At 44.0% G+C, this 15,305-nt stretch overlaps 1 protein-coding gene across 2 annotated transcripts; it reads right to left on the bottom strand.

The window, feature by feature from the left end:
• Positions 1–3,020: 3,020 nt before the first annotated feature.
• Positions 3,021–15,215, bottom strand: ern2 (endoplasmic reticulum to nucleus signaling 2). Of its 2 annotated transcripts, none has more exons than XM_079277818.1 (24): positions 14,949–15,215; positions 14,152–14,278; positions 14,026–14,059; positions 13,626–13,698; positions 13,449–13,521; positions 13,223–13,345; positions 13,002–13,103; positions 12,189–12,248; positions 11,846–12,062; positions 11,305–11,383; positions 11,065–11,215; positions 9,930–10,072; positions 9,491–9,673; positions 8,392–8,533; positions 8,117–8,215; positions 7,944–8,034; positions 7,423–7,612; positions 6,499–6,595; positions 6,130–6,329; positions 5,598–5,745; positions 5,158–5,285; positions 4,719–4,842; positions 4,567–4,634; positions 3,021–4,486 (listed from the first exon to the last, which is right to left on the bottom strand). In XM_079277818.1, the coding sequence occupies exons 1-24, from the start codon at positions 15,036–15,038 to the stop codon at positions 4,298–4,300; spliced, it is 2,931 nt and encodes a 976-aa protein (XP_079133944.1). In that variant the 5' UTR covers positions 15,039–15,215; the 3' UTR covers positions 3,021–4,297. The 2 variants fall into 2 exon arrangements, with proteins under 2 accessions (XP_079133944.1, XP_079133945.1); XM_079277819.1 differs by having other exon boundaries at positions 14,152–14,269.
• Positions 15,216–15,305: the final 90 nt, after the last annotated feature.

Genomic DNA, 15,305 nt, shown 5'->3' with positions numbered 1-15,305 from the left:
GTTTCAGTCTCCCCCTCCCTCCCTCTACACCCACACACGCACACACACACACACACACACACACAGATCAGAGAAACCCAAACCAGCCTCCCGCGGTATCCTACAAAGGAGATGAGAGGGGGGAAAGCAGGGAGCAGAGAAATATATCCCCAGTGGTCTGTGAAACATGAGGAAGCCTTCGTTTATAGAGGCTGAGAGACCCGGGACATTTTGTCCTCAAGTTGCACCGCACTGTGTGTGTGTGTGTGTGTGTGGGTGTGGGGCCTATATAAAAGTGTGTGTTCAATTTAATATATGGCCCTTAACAAAACCATGTCTTTGGACTTAAAGCTACATTGTTCACACACAGAAAACTTGAACAACAAACGCATTAACTTCTTATGAACACACCTGCAACCACCATAGAAATCCCATAGCAGCCACCTTTAAAACACACAACAAACCACCACAAACAAGCTTGTACATCATGCCGGGACACTGAACGACCACCGAGCAAAACCCAAAACACAAATCACATTGTGTGTGTGTGTGTGTGTGTGAGAGAGAGGGTCTGAGTGTGTACACGCCTGCATGTGTGCGAGAGAATCTGGTCTCATGACTCGGTTAAGCTGATGTTTCCCCTAAGGCTGTTTTGATTGGACCTACGTCTGAACTCTGATATTTAATAATGAGCCAAAGTACTCCTGCGGTTTCTGGCCCTGAGACACACACACACACACACACACACACACACACACACACACACACACACACACACACACACACACACACACACACACACACACACACACACACACACACACACACACACACACACACACACACACACACACACACACACACACACACAGAGGGTGGGAGCTAACCAAACGTTTGAATCATACAGTGAAGTATAAACAACTAGGGGTTCATTAGCTGATGATTTGGCCCTGACACATCACTGGACCGCAGGCCGTCACGTCATTAGACCACTTCTGTTTTAGTTCACATGGAATCAACTTTGTGATGTCTGGCATCTAATCGGCTCTGCAGGATGTGTTTTCTCTTTTGCTGCAGAGCCTCGAGGGCAGATTGCTTGTTAATGAGCACAACAGATAGATGGCGATAAGCACAACTACACGTGCATGCTTACATAATCGCAAAACTTTTACTTTATGCCTCTTACAATAATTAAATTGAATTTATGTAAACGACAGATTAAACAGTTAAACCCACTGTTTGTCCATCTCCTCCTCCATACTTTCACGCTTTACAAGAAAGGCACACGTGTCCCTCTGCTGGTGTCACACGAGCAATGCACTTCAACATTTTTGATCTACAGTGACGCTGCACTCCCTGTCAAACTCAAAAATACTTAAGCATTAAAGTGATTGTTTGTCACATTTCATTTGCAAAAAAAATAACCCCTCATGATTTTATCGTTAACAGTTACCAAATAGAGGAACGACTGGGGATAAACTACAATTAAATAGCAAACGCATGAGGAGAGCATCAAATATAAAGAAATTGAAATAAAATAATAAATCTAATATTTGGGATTTCTGGCGACAATAAATCAATTCCTTGACGTGTTTTCTGGATACATATATTCATCCAGATTGAACAATTTAGTTTGTGAGTGAGTCAATGATACATCATGGCTGCACTCACAGATCACATGCGTCTGACCCATTCAAACCTAAACTCAACACACTTTCCTCTGTGTTCCCGTCAGTGAATGACTCTTTTCTGGAACTCAACAGCATGATCCTGGTCATCAGGCCGCTTTTGTTCAATACAGTCTATGTCGTGAATTAGTGGGTTTTAAATGAATACGTATAAAAGCAGCTGTTAAAGAGTCTTTGACATCTGGCTGGCAGGAGGGAAAGTACACTCAGATTGTGTTGAAGCGGTTGTTTTACGGTCTAAAGAAGAAAAAAGATCAGATTTAAAATGTCAAGTCTCACGTAGTGTAGTTAATGTCTCTGATTGCATCATTACTAATGCATCATTTACTCTTTCAATTACATGCAAACACCATTATTCTTACAGTTCAACACTAACAGCATGAGGCTTTTCTCTCCACCTGATGGAAATAACAAGCTGCAATTAGGTGAGACAACTCTGCCACACATCTTCGCAATTAAGACCTTCATTTATCTCCTGGTTGCCGTTGATCACAGAGAAATAATCGACTTATTGTCAATCCTGTAGCAACTACTGTAACACCTGAATATTCTGTTCTGCGTGCAGTGTTCCATGCGTCTTTGGCGACTGAAGCTAACGGATGAGGTCAGAAGTGTTGTCCTTCGAGTGCACAGTCGGCTAAAACTAACGGCCATGTCTAAAAGTCAAACTGAACAATGTAGAACTGGACTTTGTAAACCGGTTACAGACTCACAGTATTTGTTAACTAACGTGCAGTTGATATCATGTCCTGACAAAATCGCCAGAGTTTAAATGTTGCATTGTGATTTCATATATATTTATGGTAATTTGATGTCATAAATATCGAATCTAATATTGTACATTTTAAAAGCCAGGTCGCTATTGTAAATAATAATTTTGTCTTAAAGACTCACCTGATTAAATATAAAAAATATTAAAAAAAAAAGGTTTGTTAGAGGGGCAAATATTCATATTAATCACAAGCATTTCTGTTTCATATGAAATATTCATAATAAGCAACAATCAAAGTGAAAGTTTGGAGGGCGGGGGGGGGGGGGGGGGTGATTAGTGTGAGCCCAGCCGTCCTTCACACCAGAAAGAGCTCAAACAAAAGCAGCAATGCAGAAATCTCTCATGTGAGATCATCAAAACTGGGCTAAAGTTGTGTGTTCATGTTCTGCAGGACCCCATCCCCCCCCCCCCCCAAGTAAGCATTTTAAGTTGTACTTTGAAGTCTTACCCATTGTCTCATACTCTACATTTGTCCAACAACAAAGTCAATCAAATGTTTGTCACTTTCTTCTTTCCAGTAACATGAACCCATTGGTCTTAAAACTAAGAAGAGTAAAGACCAACAAAAACATTTTTAAATTTACAAACTAACAACGCTTGATTTATTAATTCTCTGGCACACCCAAAGCATCAGTTCAATTCACTCATTCACAAAAAAGTACAAAAGTTTGGATTCTTCATCATTCATTCTACTGCAGACCAATGAAAAAAAGCCTTCATCCAGTAGTTACAGGGAGACACTTCACACATCTCCGAGAGCATTTAGTGTCATTTGAAAAGAGGCTCAAAAGCTCAAGCAATGCCAACATGCAGGAGTGGTGAAATACATTGCATTTCTGTTGAAAATGAAGTAGTTGCCATTGTTGCATTATCGCCTGCATCAGTCTGATTGACCCAGAACTCGGCCACGTTTTAACGCGAGCCAATGATGTTTGACTTTTGCGCTTCATGTACTGCTTTAGTGAGAAACGAGGCGCAGTACATTCTTCAGTCAGTGTAGCTACATTCCGACACGCATATCAAATAGATAAAAACAAACAGCAAAGCAAACATTGTGGAGTCTTTGGCACTGCCTACAGAGGAGCTCAGAGAAGCGCAGCAGCAACGGAACTGTTTAAAAAAGGATAGCAGAGATTTATTCTTCGACATGAAGCCTTGGATCAGCAACACAAGCTTTATCTCTTATAAAAACCTGTAGTCCAGTGTCTGCGTTACCTACAGTGCTGTGACAAAGTTTGTGCACCTCGCATATGGTTTGTGGTGCCGTTTAATCTGGACTCATCACACATCACCTTCCACGATATGCCCAGAATGTCATCATGAAATAAATTACATTTTCCTATTAGTTTAATGTAATATTAAATAACATTATCTAAGTTTTAGGCAAACTTTCGAAAAATGAAATTGTTGCCCCTCTCTCTCTCTCCTTTTTGGCTTTCTATAGAAATGGAATAAAATAGTCATAACTCTGTTATAATTCGTGTAAAATCACCTGAAACTAAGAAGTGTTTTTCTACAGTAGTTGTTTAGAGGAAACACATTGATGAACTATGGCATTTAACTGAATAGAAAAATTCTGATGGAGTTACAAGTTAAGATGTAGTTCAAAAACATTGTTTATTATTAATATAAATAAAGTATGCAGCTTTAGTGGAGGAGCGTACTTTCTAATTGAATCTTAAAACCGTTTCCTGATCAACAGCTGCAGAAAAATAAAAAGGAATCTCTAAAACAACTCAAGCCATATAAAAACTTTTTCACAGCACTGTACCAAAAAACAGTGCGGGCTTTACAAAAGCAATAAAGGGGCACTTCCTGTACATCAGTGTGTGTACAGAGTATTATGTGCAGGGTGGCGTTATTGCTGTTTGGCGTGGGGGGGGAGATAGTAGGGGTGAAACAGTCTCTCGTGGGAGCAGATGTGCAGAGCAGCGTGTGTGTGCATCAGTAACCGTGGAAAGCGTGAGGTGAAGTAGCTGACGAAGCCTTCGGGCAGCTCGCCGAGAGCCTCCTGCACCTCCGGTGGCAACTCGTGGTAGTGATGCTTCTGTAACGCGTCAACATACACGTGTCAAAGCGTGACTACTTGTGTCAAATAAATAGAAGAGTTCCAGGAAGCATGCTGACCTTATTCCTCATGGCTCTCAGCAGATCTCTGACCGAGTTCCCTTTGTATGTCCTGAACCGCCTCAAGTCTGCAACGTACACAGGGAGGTTACAGACCATTTGATGGCTTTGTCATCCTGCACAGGTGCAAACAGTGCAGTGATGCGATGTACCTGTCTGCAGCGGCACAGAGATATGCATCCTCCAGTTGGTTCGAACCACTGCTCTCCCTGCAGTCTCCAGTTTGACCACGATCGGACTGTCTGCTGGTTCCTTCTCTATCCGGTCACTCACGTCCTACGTACCAACGCACACAAACACACTCAGACCCCGTTTGCACATTTTTTGCTCCGTGTTTATCGTAAAATTTAAAAAATATATACATCAAATCGGATTTTTTAAACCAGAAAGTAATGACAAGTAGTCATTAAAAAAAGCCTCCTGTGGACAGGTGTAAATAAGCAGTAAACACAGTGAATCTGGGCCTACATAATACATAATGTAGTATGTTGATGCTACTTTAACGTGACCATATCAAACAAAGTTTACTAATCAAGAGAGACAGCTGGCACGGCTTGATTTGTGTCTCCGTGGCCAACAGATTGAACACACCTGGAAAAAGAGCAGCTGCTTCTCGGGGCTCCAGAAGAACGGATGTTTGAGCACACAGGCGGTGGAGGGCCGCGCCTCGGCCTCGGCGCTGATCATCTGCTCAATCAGCTCCTGCGCTATGACGTCATCTGATTTGAGGGACAAAACGGTTTTCAGGGTTTCTTGTATTTGTGACATGAGCAGATTATTTTTGCGATTATTGTAATTGTGCAATCACGGTAATGTCTGAAAATTGCATGGAAACCATGAAAAACTGATTATTTCAGGAATTTGTAGCAAGAAAAGCCAGGAGCATGGAGGATATTTGGAAAGAAGTTGGATTGTTGAGGTGTGATTTGAAGATGGTGGTGCAAGGCTGGAATTTACTGAACGAGCTTTAATTCTGGAGCAAACTATGAACTGAAGCCAGTGAAGACGTAATGCACAAAGACCGCTCTCACCGTGTATATCCTCCATAAAATGCGAGAGTGAATATTCTCCTGACAGGATGTTGACCTGCCGTCTAAATGAATCGCCAAAGGGGTGCTGCCCCCTGCTGACCACGAAGTAGAACACACAGCCTGCCGAGAAGACGTCCACCGCTGCCGTCTGTGCAGAGAAGAGGAGAAACACCGGATCGGAAAACAAACACAATCCGTCCGTCAAAATACAAACAAAATACTCGTCTCCACCTCAGAGTTCCTCAAGCTTGGGTACCGCTCAGTTTTGGTTTTGTATGTAAATTTAGGACAGAAAAAATATATTTTTTATCGAAAATAAAACAAAAAAAGTTGTAATCATTTTGTCTATGCTTTTGAAAATAAAATGCCAAAGTATGTCTCATTCAAATTGGCACCACAACTTCAAATGATGGGACTTTAAATCTGGATCACAGACCCTCAAGCTACTTCCATCATCTATTCATTTTTTCTAACTGTGACCCTTTCAGAGTGTTCAAAGAAATATACATTACATATGTAATACGTGTGTTACCGGCTTGTTGCCGGGAGTATCCCGCAGTACTTCGGGAGCTATCCACCCTTCGGTTCCCGGGATTCCTGACCGCAAAGAGAAGCTGCTCCGACCGGCTGGGATCTTCTTACAGAGTCCAAAGTCAGAGATGAGAGCTCGGACCCGACCCAGCGCACTGGGACCAGAGAGGAGGATGTTTCTAGGCTTCAGGTCACGGTGGACTAAAGGGAGAGTCGATGGAGAGCGAAGAAGAAAGAGGAAGAGGGGAAACACAGAAAAACATTTTAGCTGTCAAAGCTGAGCAGCACTGGTTTCTGGGGGAAATTATTTAGAAACAAATAAAGAAAGGTGTGTACATGTATAGTCTGTATGTGTGTGTGTATCTCAGACCTATGTTGAGTGAGTGGAGGTGTGAGAGGCCACACATGGTCTGTCCCAGTAGAGTTATCGGATTCAGCTCAGGGAAACAAGACGGATCCTCCACGTACTGCAGAGGACAGAGACACACAACAAACACGTGTTATTTTGGTATTAAAACCTGTGAACACCCACACAGCTGCTTCTAGTTACTCTGACTGATTAGACTTCTGCTCATGTTGAAGGTGGAGCAAAGCTTTGATGGGGATTAACGTCCCAAATCTCCATCGACCAATAAGAATGATAAAGGTGTAATTGGTTGACGCCTAACAGGTTCTTGTATGATTTGCGTGGTCCTCTGCTGCAAAAAAAGAAGAGATTAAAAAACGACTTGCTCGCACTAACTAGAGCCGCAAGACTGTCTCTTCACTGCTCTTTCAAACTGTGGCAAAGATGCACCGCAGCCCGTCATGGTTTCTAATATTTGCCAGCAATGCAATCATGGCGGTAAACCAGACTTGTACAGACCGGTCGAACGCATAATCATCTACAAATGTCCCCATGGGCCATCTCCTACTTCCTTGCCAAGGAACTCATTTAAAGAGCCTCATTTAACGAGCCTCCGGGAACTCATTACTTACGTTGAACAAATGAGAAAAATATCTATAAAAAAACACCCACTGCAACTAATAAGGGGGGGGGGGGGGGGGCACACAAGAGGAATAACACCACCTGCTATGATGTTTTGTTTGATGACTTGTTCAAGGTAATGGATACTGTGATTGCTTTGCCTGTAGATATGTTATTTTGTGTCTGTATGTGGTCAGTGTTTGTTTTTACTTAACTCAGGAAGACGACGTCAATCGCTTCCAGTCTATTCACGCCCACACAGTCCTGAGATGAAGTCTTATTTGCGCTTTCTTTTTTTTTTACTGACAAAGGCCCTACAGTGCTGACCTGTTGCAGGGTGGCAGCGCACAGCTCGATGGCGATGTACGTGAAGAGGCGGTCTCTCTCCGTGCAGAAGTATCGGATGACGTTCGGGTGAGTGTCCGACTCTCGGAGGAGCTGCACCTCGCGCTCTGCTACCTCGAAGCACTCCGGCAGTATCCGCTTCACCGCTACGTGCCGTCCATCGAAATTACCCCTAAAGTCCCCAAAAACAGAGGGCCGTGACACATTATGCACAGTACTGTGTGTGCATCAGGACAATTTAGTTTACATAAGAAATTAAGTGGGTTGTGGGTTGCTTCAGTTTCAGGGTCTTAATGGGACAAGTAAATAGAGCACGAGTCATCATTGATGCCATTTGTGCTATTAGTGCTTTTCCTGCTGTGACAAGTCAAAGGCCTATTGCTGAAGCCACACTTTGTTTGAGATCACAGGGGCCATTTCGTCACCAAATACTAATAGAAGAGTTTCTTACACCTGTTCTTAGCTGTCGTAACAGCGCTGTGTTGAAAATGTAAATACTGTACCTGAAGACAAACGTTCCCGCGGTGCCGTGTCCGAGCACCTCAGACGGCGTGAAGGAGATTTTACCCACCTGCACCTCCTCACTGTTTCCTTCTGAGAGACGTAGGAAGGAAGAATATATTCATTTCATCTTAGTGGTGCGGGACAGAAGGAAATAATGATGTTAAAACGTTACCTGCTGTGGGGTTATGCCCAGCGGTGCCATTTTTATCGACATCAGAGGTGCTGCTGCTTTGAGTGTGAGGACGAGGTGGCGGGTCGGCAGGCGGAGTATCTGGATACAGAAATAATATATTCAAGATGTCTAGGCTTTGAGAAAACCTGCTGCTTCAACACTTCATTTCTCAAGTGCAACGCAAAGGAGAATGTTCATCATTGAACTGGACCCCACAGGTCATTAAATACAGGGAATAAAGCAGAAGAGAGGAACTTTTCTTATAAGTTACTTACCACTGGAGAGGTTTGTGTCAGTAGAAAGGGTCGTGTCTGAAGAGACCGAGGTCGCCGTCTGCATGTTTGTCTGCATGCGCTGGAGACGAGACTCAAAAGCCTCCTCCAGCCGCCGTTGAGCTTTCAGCTGATGAGCTGCACGCTGCAGAGACACGCACAGATACAGAGCACATTTAAACGCTGTCAGAAGAGGCAGCTTGAGAGATGCGTGTTGAACGGGAGCTCTTCTTTGAGAGAGACTTGTACGATTATAGAACTCTCCTTTGCAGCACTGTCAACAGCGATTACTTCACTGAGAGCAGCCGCAACAGACACAACAAAAAACGCAGCCAAAAAGAGGTTGCAGCTCCAGTTCAGGGTGGAGTTTTCTTTTAAACAAACAAAAGTTATGTTGACATTCATTGACACACAGCAAAACACATTTTCTGAATTCCTTCAAGCCTAACAAATGTGTTGAATGCATTTCCTTGTTTACAGCAATGCTTAATAGCCATCGTTCTTCCTTCTTCCCTGCTTTTCTGGTGCACTGTTGCACATTTTGTCGTGTTTCCGCCACATACTCAAACCTGATCAGTGGAATAGTGTTAAACCATTTGCAGGACTGTCTATTTATCACTCATTTGTGCACACACGCGTGCATGTGCATCCTTGTAAGCGTGCACGAGATGAATAAAACAGGGATCCACTCATAGAAAAACAAGAACTGCACAGGATACCTCTGTTCTCCTGCTTGTACCATCACTACTGCTTGATATCGGTGCAGTTTGCCACCTTTTGTTCATATCGTTGAGAATAAAACTGCATCTTAAAACACACAAGCATCACTAGGGACTTAGCTTTTTAATTTGGCTGTGTGGATGCATTTGGCATTCATTGTGCAATTAAGTTCAGCCTCAGTGCCTATAATTAACTGTGTCGCCCGTACATCATAAAATGTGTGTTATTTTCATTTAAAGGGCTGAAAAGGGTGTGGTAGTTGGTAGTTATGATCAGCTGGTTTAAAAAGATGTATCAGTGAAAGTGGAAAACATTATCTATAAATAATTCTAGGGCAGTTTTTTGACGTGACAATTCTGTCCTATATAAGACACAAACTCACCACGGGGTACGTGAGCACGAAGGCCAGCCATCCTCCCAGCAGCAGCGTCAGAACAGCCAGAGTCAGACGGTCCTGAGTCACATAGACGGGCAGCACAGCGGCCGGCCTCTGGGCCTGTGCTGTCGACCTCCCATCAACCCCTCCTCTGTCAGCATTAGTGTCGCTGTGGCTACCAGCAACCGCCTGGAAGTGAAGGACACAATAAGACAAGCGGGATGAGAAACAATGGAAATATAATGAGGTTTAATGACTTGTTTTTATCCGTGTTGGTCGTCAACGTTGTCTGTAAAGCAGTTTACAATGAAAGTGGATTTAGTGGTTTATCCATTTGTTTCTTCGGTCTCTGACACAGCTGCTGTGATAGACGGTAACAACATGAAGGAAGAGGGTTACTGTCTGATTCACCGACGCTCAGCTGTAGACTGCAGCAGTGACTCACGTAGCGCTGGTGGTAGTAGGAGGCAGGCGAGGCAGAGGAGGCAGAAGGTCGAGGGGGGATGACTGCCTCACCAGAACGCTGCAGGCCGACTGGGAAATCCCTCAGCATGGTGGTGTGAGCCACTGGAGGGAGCTCGTGATGACCTAGAAACATTCAGATATGAATGCCTTCAAAGCCACTTGAGTGTCTGCGTTTGTGGTCACTCTCTTTTCTCTCCTCAATAAATCAAAGAGAGATATTTTCAGGGGACCGTTCTTCTTTAGCCAGAGGTACTGCTTTCATGCTGAACACTGCTTAAAGTCCTCATTCATTAATTCATGTATGTTTTTTGTGCTTTGTGTATCATCCATATTTACAAAATCAATACCTAGTTTTATCTTACTAAACAAAATGGAACTAGTTTTCTATATTTTAGACAAAACATCAGACTGATCCGCTTTCCTGTCTCTGGATTAAGTCACCGTCCAGTTTCAAAACAGTCAAAATACAAGAACTGAGCGCACAGATTTCCTAGCTTTTTAGAATAATTACATACAACATAACTGTAATTTAGCTGTCCAGCTGTCAAGAAGTTCTCATTGCTTTTGGATGACATCCAGAGAGAGAGAGAGAGAGAGAGAGAGAGAGAGAGAGAGAGAGAGAGAGAGAGAGAGAGAGAGAGAGAGAGAGAGAGAGAGAGAAAAAAAGAGAGAGAGAGAGAGAGAGAAAGAAAAAGAGAGAGAGAGAGAGAGAAAAAGAGAGAGAGAGAGAGAGAGAGAGAGAGAGAGAGCAAAAAAGAGAGAGAGAGAGAGAGAGAGAGAGAGAGAGAGAGAGAGAGAGAGAGAGAGAAAAAAAAAAGAGAGAGAGAGCGACAGAGAGAGAGAGAAAAAAAAGAGAGAGAGAGCGACAGAGAGAGAGAGAGAAAAAAAGAGAGAGAGAGAGAGAGAGAGAGCGAGAGAGAGAGAGAGAGAAAAAAAGAGAGAGAGAGAGAGAGAGAGAGAGAGAGCGAGAGAGAGAGAGAGAGAGAGAGAGAGAAAAAGAGAGAGAGAGAGGAAAAAGAGAGAGAGAGAGAAAGAGAGAGAGAGAGAGAGAGAAAAAGAGAGAAAGAGAGAGAGAGAGAGAGAGAGAGAAGAGAGAGAGAGAGAGAGAGAATTACCTATTAGCAGCCAGTGGTTTTTCCGGCTGTTTGTGCTTCCTGCTGGATAGCGCACATCAGTGAACGGTGTGATCTCACACTCCCCTCGCTCACTGACCGTCACTCCGGTCGTCACTGGACCCTCGATTCGGGCCAAGGTCAGTCCCCGAGGCTGCCACAGCAACAAGAAGCAGAAACCGGTCACATGTATCAAATCAGGTGTGTCCAACGCACACAAAAAGATGACCTATCTAAACTCACCACTAACGAGACTCCGTGGTGGACGAGGGAAGTGGAGGCGTAGAGGTGGGAGTCCAATTTCCCTACATAGAGCGTGGGTCTTAATGAGGAGACAAAGTCAGGTTATTCTCTCAGCCAATTATGGATTTATTATTTAGTAGCACACCTCAAAAATGTATAGAAATATTTGAATCAAATAGAGTGAACTGATTGGTCTCAGGACAAGCAATAACTGATTGGATCATGGCATTGTCCCTTAAAACATATTACCAGACACTTGAAACTTAGTTCCGGCCGACAGTTGAACAAAGTTTTTACCACAGCTTATTCTTTTAGTCTGCAGTAAGTGGATGAGTGAGAAAACAACGGAGTCAGCAGTTCTTGGTCTCTTGTCCGTTAAATGTGTATGTCAAGACACCTCACTTAACTTAACTTCAATTTAAAGTCAGGTTGTCGGAGCAAGTCTTGGCCGAGAGCCTTCTAGTTACCGCTCAGACTGATGCATCACAACGCTGTCAAAGCTCTTTTTTTTTTTAATGCATGTATTCACAATTTCTCTTACACGAGTTGTGCTTGTGCGCTGGCTTGCTCTTTCACAAACTGATAGCTCCACTTCAATGTGGAGTGTGCGTCCTCCTGTTCGTTGGCAGAGGAGAAGGTGAGGAAGCGCAGCGTTTCTATAGCCAGCGACAGGTGAGGGGCGTGTCTCAGCGAGTCGCCAGAGTACAGGTAGACCCCTACGACGGGCGAGCCGTAGTTCTGACTCCACAAGACGTCACCTGGAAGACAAAATACACACACACACACACACACACACAACACTCACAGTCTGAAGAGGTGGAAGTAAAGACAAATAAAAAGGTGACCAGATCTTCACATAGTAAAAACCACACACCTCCCCCTACCTGTCTCTCTGTCAACGGTCACTACGAGACCGTCACCGCTCGACACTAGATGGGCCATCTCTGGAAGGGCAACAGGCAGCACAGGTCAGTTTTGGACAAGTTGGAATGTCACATCTTTGAGTTGTTTCAAGAGATTTCACACGTTCTCGCAGATTTCATATGAACAAAGTCTGGTTGTTTTAAATAGAAAGCGCAAGCTAGAAAGCACTCGCATGCATATTTACACATTTTAAATTTACATCTCAAACAAAATATGTTGCAAAATACAAATTATGAAATACAAATTATGAAATTTATAGAAAAGCGCAAACAGTGCCAACCACGGCAACAGTGCTGACAAAGCAAACTACGTTAACCCTGAGGGGGGGGGGGGGAACCGGAGGTCGGGTGCTACGCTTATCGGTTGGGACGGCCAGCCCAGATGTGCAGACAAAGAATCGAGAAACTCGGATTACAACTCAAACAGAGGGAGAGCGACTTCCTTCTCTGCTCAGGTAGTTATTACTCCACCCTATGTTTACTTAGCTTGCAGCTATACTGATGCTCTGAATCCTGTATAGAGAATCTATAAAGTCAAGTAGATGCTTGACGATAAAACAATACTTAGTATTGACTGAAATATTTTATTTTATGACGTGAAGAGACTACATACAGTACTACTGTAATTCTCTTCAACCCTGTTCTGGACATACAGGTACCCAAATACATAGTTCAGTTTGCTTATTACAAAGCAGGTTCTGTGTTATCAGCTCATATTGACATTGAAGTAAGCCTCCATTACTGACTGTGTGTGCAGGGATGTGTGTGACCTACTGTAGTCCTGTTTGTCGTCGTAAGGTGGAGCAGAGTAATCATTGTACGTAGCGTTCCACCGCAGCTCCTGTGTCTTGGTGTCAAACATGGTGACCATGTATTCTGTGGGGGAAAAAACAGTCATCCAGGAAGCATGAGAATACTGTTAATCGTCGATTCTGCACTTTGGTGATTTTTTTCTGGTCACAGAGAGTTGAAAAATGTCAGTGATCATGACATACCTGTGCGACCAATGTAGAGCAGAGGAGTGTTCGGGCAGATGGATTCGGAGGAGGAGGTGGTTAAACTGGTTTGCTTCTCACCCGTCTCAGGATCCACCACAAACCACACATCCTGCTTTTTACCTTCATGTGCACAAAAACACAAATATAAACAAACAGCATTGAAGTATGTCAAGTATGCACATGTCTCGTTTCTTTCACCTCTCACAAACACACAATGTCTCACCTGTGTAGAGGATACCATCAGAGCTCCTGCAGGGAGCCGACTGAACCAGCTCTGGGATGGTGAAGGGCAGTTTCTGTGGGTACATCCAAACAATGGGGGGGTGAGTCATACGGTGGAACCGACACACTCAAACACACACACACACACACACACACACACACATACTGCGTTCTTTACCATCAGGCCTTCCTTGTGTTTGCCGCCCAGGACATACAAACTGCCATCATTGGGGTCTGGGAGAAAACCCGGCCTACAAAAAGAGCATTCAGACAGCAGTCCAGTGATTATTTTAAATATATTTAAATTCCTTTTACCTCTTTCGGCACCAAGACTTTGTCCAGTACCTTTCAAATACCTTTGTTTGAGTCAAAACATTTTGTCTAAAAAAAAAATAATGCAGCTGTACAAGCGTGAATAAAATAATGTAAAGGAACTATCTAATCCAGGAATAAGTACACAAGACTACACATCTGCCTACTTGTGTTACATGACAGCATTCAATACTTTGCTATTCACAAAAAAAACCACTCAGTCCTATATTTGTATGAGTACTTGCATGTATTTGTGTGTTACTCACTCTGTGAGGTAGACAGGTACTTGAATAATGGGGTCTGAAAGAAATCAAAGAAAGATTTAATGAGAAATATGTTTGAATAGAATTAGACATTCCTGAAACAGCGTTGACGTCTGATGTGTAATGAACCTTCCCGGAGGGTCCACTTGATGTCTCCTGACTGTTTGGAGACAGCATGCAGACTACCGTCCATTGTGGAGACGAACAGGAGGGATTCTGGGAGGGTGACAGATCTGACCCCTCCAACCTGATGGGCCTCCAGGGAGGGAGGGAGAGAGAGAGGGAGAGAGGGAGCGAGAGAGAGACTTTAAGCCAGGTGTCATGTCATGTATCTGAGATTTCATCATCGCTGGACTACAGCTTGTGTGTGGACGTCTGTGGATGTGTGGATGTGTCAGTGGTTCGACAGTCCAGCTCTGCTCTCATAATTATACCGTGTTCCTCATATAGCAGGATATCCTTATCCTTACCCCCACCCCTCCTCCCAACACATACACCATACTCAATGCTGAGAACTTGTGTGTGTTCACCACTCCCATATTTACCCACCGACAGGTGGCAACTGGCAACGCACAACTGACCTCTTGAGTCAAGAAGACGTGCACAGAGACGCTCAATGCATGCACGCACGCGCAAACACACACACACACACACACACACACACACACACACACACACACACACACACACACACACACACACATAGAGAGAGGCAGTATTAACTTTCTTCAGGCAACTTGCACTCAATGTCCTATCATCATATCACGGCAACTTTACTCGAGCCTGAAATAGACACAGAAGCGCAGTGGGATGCCAGTTGCGGTCCGTGCTGCGCATAAATAGCAAGCCCCAATCAGTAACAACAACAACAACAACAACAACAACAACAACACCCCACGCACAGTTTAACGTGACAAACTTTATACCTGAAACAGCTTGCCGTCCCAGGACAGCAGGAGGAGAGACAGCAGCAGGCGTCCCAGAGCCCCCATGACCCCCAGCACTCTTTGTGTCATGGCTCTGAACAAACGGAGCTCTATTGAACTAACAACAGAGGTTGAACTATCTCTCCATTTCCAGCGCGTGCGTCCATCCGTCACAAAGTTAGTCCGCACCGGCCGTTTAACATCGCAAACAAGCCGCGCGCGTATTCCTGAAACACGGTGAAAGCTACGCTTAGCAGTGCCGCTTTAAATCCATAATAACAGCAACGCAGCCGTTGGACATACTTTATTTCCGTGTTGGGACGGAACCGGTGACGTCGGGACAGGACTGTCAAGCAA

This window comes from Melanostigma gelatinosum (assembly GCF_949748355.1).
Source record: "Melanostigma gelatinosum genome assembly, chromosome: 11".
Classification (NCBI taxonomy): domain Eukaryota; kingdom Metazoa; phylum Chordata; class Actinopteri; order Perciformes; family Zoarcidae; genus Melanostigma; species Melanostigma gelatinosum.
The sequence above is the reverse complement of the archived record's forward strand: the minus strand, read 5'-3'. Positions and strand labels throughout refer to the sequence as shown.

Coding starts and splice junctions, on each gene's coding strand:
- ern2 (XM_079277818.1), bottom strand. CDS start 15,038: ATGACACAAAGAGTGCTGGGGGTCATGGGGGCTCTGGGACGCCTGCTG. Junction 13,346..13,448: donor TGATGGTATCCTCTACACAG/GTGAGACATTGT, acceptor GTGCACATGAAG/GTAAAAAGCAGGATGTGTGG. Junction 7,613..7,943: donor GCGGGAACGTTTGTCTTCAG/GTACAGTATTTA, acceptor TGGGGACTTTAG/GGGTAATTTCGATGGACGGC.